Source organism: Tauraco erythrolophus, chromosome 5 (genome assembly GCF_009769465.1).
Source record: "Tauraco erythrolophus isolate bTauEry1 chromosome 5, bTauEry1.pri, whole genome shotgun sequence".
In the NCBI taxonomy this organism is placed as follows: domain Eukaryota; kingdom Metazoa; phylum Chordata; class Aves; order Musophagiformes; family Musophagidae; genus Tauraco; species Tauraco erythrolophus.
In genome coordinates this window covers 35,638,398-35,644,397 of record NC_141469.1, presented here as the reverse complement: position 1 = coordinate 35,644,397, position 6,000 = coordinate 35,638,398, and the positions used below count along the sequence as shown (strand labels likewise).

General features: G+C 47.5%; 1 protein-coding gene across 2 annotated transcripts in view; it reads left to right on the top strand.

Annotated features, from left to right (window-relative positions):
• Window positions 1-1,071: 1,071 nt before the first annotated feature.
• Window positions 1,072-6,000, top strand: part of SLC2A9 (solute carrier family 2 member 9) — a 99,058-nt gene continuing 94,129 nt past the window's right edge. The window contains exons 1-2 of one of the 2 annotated variants that reach the window (XM_086611573.1): window positions 3,025-3,080; window positions 3,208-3,238. In XM_086611573.1, coding sequence (XP_086467699.1) covers window positions 3,025-3,080; window positions 3,208-3,238 — 87 coding nt within the window. Of the gene's footprint in view, window positions 1,135-3,024; window positions 3,081-3,207; window positions 3,239-6,000 lie in introns of those variants that run through there. The other variant, XM_086611575.1, reaches the window with a different exon arrangement.

Below are 6,000 nucleotides of genomic sequence, written 5' to 3'. Positions count from 1 at the left end.
TAGCTTCTCTTGCTTAAAAGCTCAGCCTGATTCCTTGGAACCATCTGAAATAACGGCCCCAGTACTGCCAATGGCAGTATACAATGCCAATAGCAGTACTTCTATCAGACAGGATTTCTTCTTAGAAAACCTCTTGTATGTGTGATGATCTCAATACAATTTCCACTCCAACCTGTTGTTTCACTAAATTGACTGTTACTCCCGGTGTATCATGATTCACTATCTTGTAGACTCTTGTCTACAAGACAACTTGTATTCAACATTGGATCTATCATTACCATAGTGTCCAAGTAAGCAAAAATCTTGAAATGTGCTGTTGTCTCAAGATGTTGAGATAGAAGAAGGCAGTAATCCATACTCCAAATGAACTGAACAGACTGACAGACTGTCCAAGATCATACAAAGAAGCACAATGTAAATAACATAATCCACCATCTCTGAAAGCTCAGTTTAGTTTCTTAATAAATGATGATTAAAATGTCCTTTAATGCTATTAAAGCATGTATGGTTCTGTTCAGGCAAGAATTTTCTTGACAGAGCAGTAAATAAATGGACCCCTCCTTTGCAAAGCCACCCAGGTAATGTCCCAGCCAAGGTCTAATAATCATTAGAATCACACCACCAACTATTCCAAATGTCCCTAGGAATGTAGTTCCACCTGACTATCTAAACTCCTTTTGTAGTTGCAGTGGTCTGATGTTCCTGTTCTAACAGAGACAGCGCAGCCACTGAAGGGCCTGATACTGCAGCTTTTTTTCCTCCTCATGTTTTAGTTGTGCCAAGAACTACTGTTCCTACTCCAAAGAGCATACTGTCTTCTGAGTAGACTATTTAAACAGAGTTAACATGTCTGGTTTGGTTGCTTTTAACTATATTCAGTCTGGTCCTGCTATGCCTTCCTGAACATGGGTCTGACTTTTGAAGGGAGTAACTAGGCTAGACTTTTTCAAGTCCTTCCTGGGTCAGACTTATGATTTTGGTTTTTTTAAAAAAAAAATAAATTGCCTCAGTTGAACAGTACCACAACATTCCCTCTTTTCTTCCTCAGCTATTACCTAACAAGGTAACAGAATGGAGAACAAACAGCAAAGCAAGACAGAGATGACAGAAAACAAGGAAGTGAAAAAAAAAATGGTGAGTGAATTCTTCGAATCTTCTTTTAACACACTTGTTTGCTATTTGGGGACTGGAGGCAGAAAATAACTATTTGGAACCTACATGAATACTTGCAGGCAACTGGCTCGGTGTCCTAAACACAGGAATGCTGCTGTTTCCTTTCTCCCTTCTGTACCTGGACTGCTAAGGGGCTTACTGTGCAGCTGCATCACAGACCTCTAATTTTTTATTGTGTTTCTCTTTATATGAATGTCTGGTTTTGAATTAGCCGAAAAAACTTTAGGCAAACCGTTCTGGGATTACATGACCTTAGGAACGGTTAAAGCCTCATTTTCACAAGAGGGACTCTGTCATTGAGGACAGTGGTAACGTTTTGGAGGAGAGTTTCTGTGCCTTCAAAAGGAAGTTTTGGGAGGATGTATTCTGCAGAAAAGAGCTTTGATTTTTGTATCTGACACCTTTCTTCTACAAGAATCTGCAAAGCTGTATATTCTTCCCTTTTTTCCCCTTTTCCTCTGACATGTAGGAGAAAAGCAAACTGATGCTTCTTGCCATGGGAACATGGAGATTTGAGCAAGGGGAAGATGCCAGAATGAAAATTTGAGGGATGTAGAGAGTAGCATGTGTTCAGTTTCTGTAACTTACTAACGGCAATTGTAAAAGGTCAAAAAATGTGAGTGTGTTAAGGTGAAAAATTACGTACTTAGTAATCACATGCAGCCATATTATTTGTATTTGCATATGAACTAAACTGCTTGCACTGTGCTGTTTAAAATGGAACTAAATAAAACACAGGTGTCTGATTCATCTCAAACACACTCTATGTATTTTAGAGGCTCAATTCTCCTAACTTGACTGTTTTTTTTTTTTGCTTGTGACCATTCAAAGAGATTAGACGATCTGGACAGCATTCGTATGTATGCTGATGTTTCTCAATATGTATGTAATTTTACGTGTTAATAAGTAGCATCTGGCTTTCTATTCAAACACTGCTCAGCTTGATCTGAGCCAAAGACACTTGGAAGTGGGTGCATCATAAACTGCTTTCAAACCTGCAGTGCTTTATGGCATTACTTACTGTGTCTTTGAGAGCTCTAAGCTAGCTGTGAGGTATGTAGCATGTCAGAAGTGGAAACAGCACAGATTTACACCAATATTAACTGCAGTCGCCTGGGAACAGCTCCCAGATGCACTTAAACACTCATCAGGTGTAATTTAACTCTTAGCAGTTCAAAATCCCCCTGTTTGCAAATAGGTACCTTCAAAAGTAATAGCTGGAAGCTTTTATCTTCCCCAGGTAGCACGTCTAATCACCATCTGTTACACATCAGTAGTGTGGCGTGTCAGATCTAAACCTCCTAAGGCTGTGCAAACATCCACACGCCGTGTGGTTAACATCTTAATTGGCTACAAGTCTTGCTGTGTCTTCACTTTCCAGCCTCAGCAACACGGGAGAACTATTCCCCTCCTTACTCCAGCGTCTCGCTTGCAGAAAGGCAGCCCAGGCTTCCAGACGGCACCCGCGGCACGGGCACCCCCTCCAAGCCGCGGTCCCCCGGCCCCTGTGCCACTGGGCGAGGAGGTCGGGATGAACACCCAGTCGTGACGTTTCCCCGCCGCGCCTGCACCGCTAGGTGAATCCCTGCCGGGAAGCCGCACGCGCGGCGCCCGGTGCGCGTATTTGCTTAAGTTATGCACAAACACGCGGATAAATGAGCTTGGGGCTCTTCCGTCCCTGGAGCCCGCCCGCAGCCCCCGGCCAGTTCGCACCAGGCGCTGTCTCCCGTTCCTCCCGGGATCCCTGTCCTCCCGCCCGGGCACCCCACCGAGCGCCAGGCGCGGCCCCCTCCCGCCCCCCGCGCGCTGCCCGGCGGAGATGCGCGGCCGCGGCGCGCGCGCGGCAGCGGCATGGACCGTGCGCCGGGGCTCGAGGCGGCCACGCTGGTGGCGCGAGGAGAGGGGGGGCGGCCGCCGCCGCCGCGCAGGCAGGAGCGTAAGTAGCGCGGAGGCAGCGCGGCGTCTCCCCGAGGGCGTTTTGTTTGGAAAACGACCGTCGCCGTTTAAGCGGTGGGTAATCGGCGGAGCGGGCAGCGGAGCAGGAGCGAGCCCAGCGGCGCGGCAGGCGGGCGGGGAGCTCGGCCTGCGCTGCCCGTGCCTCGGGGACCGTCTGACCGGAGAGGGGGTGATTTCAGTCCTTTCCCAGCGTGGTGGAGAGGGAGGAGAAGCGGGGCAGGTGCACGGTGTCTGCGGGAGCCGGAGTAACTCCCGCTGCTCCCCCGACGGCTCGGGTTGCTCAGCGGCGGCGCCGAGCCCTTCCCCGCTCGGAAAGGAGTAGGTACCGGGGCAGGAGAGGCCGGCGGCGGCAGAGCCAGGAGCCAGGGGACGGGCGGAGGGCAGCGCCCGGAGCCGCTGTGTACCCGCACGGGGAGACCAGCCGCCGCCGCGGGTGAAGCGACAGGCGGTGGGAGCGGAACAGGGCGAGGGCTCGTGCTGCTCCACCGCTTCTTCCCAAAACCGCCCGTACCGGCAGGTCCTAGGGGCAAGAGCAAAGCCGAGGAGAGAGGACTGAAGGTTTCCCTTCTTCTCCCGCAGCCCCGAGGGGCAGAGCAGCCTGAAGGACCGCGGTGCCAAGGGACGCTCCTGCCGGGAGCGCCGGGCTTGTGACGGTGCCTAACGGGCACGGCCGTTCTCTGTCTGAGCTGGAGATCGCTTAGGTGTTGGTGCTTTCCTAAAACTGCATCTCGTGAAGGGTATCGGGTAAGGTGCAGCGAAATCCAGGTTCCTAAGATCGGTAGAAGCCTTAGCAACATCCGTTTAAGAGTATTAAAACTTCCTTATGTACGCTTACAGTTGTGCTTTAATCAGAGAAGGAGATTATAATTAACTAACCAAAATACAATATTCTAAGCTGTGTTTTGAAAGCTGAAGTGCCAACTGGCATGCATTTAAAAAAATAAAAAGACAATTTAAGGCTCATAGTATCTGGCACATGCTATGCTGAACAAGGACGGGAGCTGGGAAAAACATCTTTCAGAGCACAGTGCCTCGATATCTGTGACAGGACCAAAAATGTGGACTTCTACAAGTAAGCAGTTCTCGGGTATCTGGAGCTCTTTGCTGTCAACTGACTTGCGACTTTCCTGGCTGAACACTTACTGCTGTGGTGACAGTCACACCTGCCTGCCCTTGTGCTGACAACGGTGACGCATGAGCGCATGGATGGTGAAGTCAAGGAACACCTATGACAGAGGCGTGGTTACCTTCTTGCTTCCCTTTTCACTGTACAACGCATTGGTTTTGTTGTTGGTTGTGGTGTTGTTGTTTTTTTTTTTTTTTCCACGTTTTCTTTTGTTGATGTTGCCGCAGGGTTAATATTTTCCTGAGAAACAGTTTGATTTTTTTTTTTTCCCTGTACTTGGCTTCATTGTGCTTTCGTCTTTATCTGGCATTGCTGAAGCCTGAGCAAATATTTAAAATAGTGTGTGATGACACAGGTCATGGAGAAATTGAAGTTGGTGTTCCAAGAACTGTAAAACTCTGAATTGAGCAAGTCTGAGGCTTTCTGCAGCAGGCTGTATACTTTAAAAACTCTTGATACTGAAGTAGGCTCTAAACCTAGCTATTTGCAATGCTTGAAAATAAAGCGGAGCGGGGTTTTCTGATTTGACAGCACTTCTGTGAGTTGTCCTGCACTATCTGCCACTTAGCCTTATGTGCATATAATTTGCATGTGCTGAAAGTTTTAGGCATTCACTGGATTTTTTTAATAAACACTAGGCTATATGATCCGAGTCATTTTTGTTGGCAGGGTTTTTCTGATGAGTCTAACATTGTTGGAGCAGAGCCCTTTAGCAATATTGCACCAAGATTACCACTTATGAACTTGCATTCGTCATTTGTGAGCCCATTGGGAGCAGTCTGGTAGACCTCCAGGAATGTTCTCCTCAGCATCATTAGTTCAGAGTAGTAGCAATTCCTCCTAGTGTAGGAACACTTGTGCGTAGTAGAAAAATAACGGGCACCTAATATGTAGTGTTATCACCAGAAGCTAAATAAAGCCTTGTGTCAAAATTTCTACTTTTTGCTACCAAAGTAATGGTGCAAACCTCTGTGCATGTGTGGCAGGTTCATTTTAAGAAGCTGGCTAATAATAAGAAATTGTATTTGGCTTATGTAATGAACTCAACGGGATACATTTCTTACATGAGACTTTTCTCCCCGTGTACACTTTCTCCTGACCTGCCTGAAAACGGTGGTTAATGAACTGTATAATGTCTTAAAAAGTTCCCATGTCATGTGGAAGAAGTTAAAAATGCCTGGCTGTTCCACAGGGCGTCTTTGGAGCCCTTAGGAGCAGCAGCTGCAGAGTGAGGCAGACCCCACAGACGATGAGCTGTACGCTGCCGTCCCTGCCCTGGCACCCAAGCATCTTATCCCTTCTTCATGGATCAAAGGGAGCCTGTGATGGCAGTGGAAACAGGAGCTCTGACACGTGCTAACAGCCCTGGTGCGTTCGCTCGCCGTGCCATGCCTGTCCTGAGGCTGGTGGAGCTTGTTCTGGTGCATCATCACTGCTGCTATGCCATGTGCTAGCTACACAAACCTAGGTCATGCTCCAAATCTTCGTTTGCCAAAGCAAATGTACAGCTTTGTGCAGTTGACAGAAGGTATTGACTCTTTAACCTGTTGTGTTTGCTATAAGTGATAAAACTGAAGCTGAGTTTGTCAGGCCTCCTTAAGCAGGTCTTTCCCCCTTTGAAAAGATTGAGGCTTCAATGAGTGATGAGGCTGAACATAAAATGACAGTGAGCTTGCCTGAAATTCTAAATTCTTAGCAGAGGGTTTCTTTAAAAAAAAAAAATAAATTCAAAACACATTAAAAAG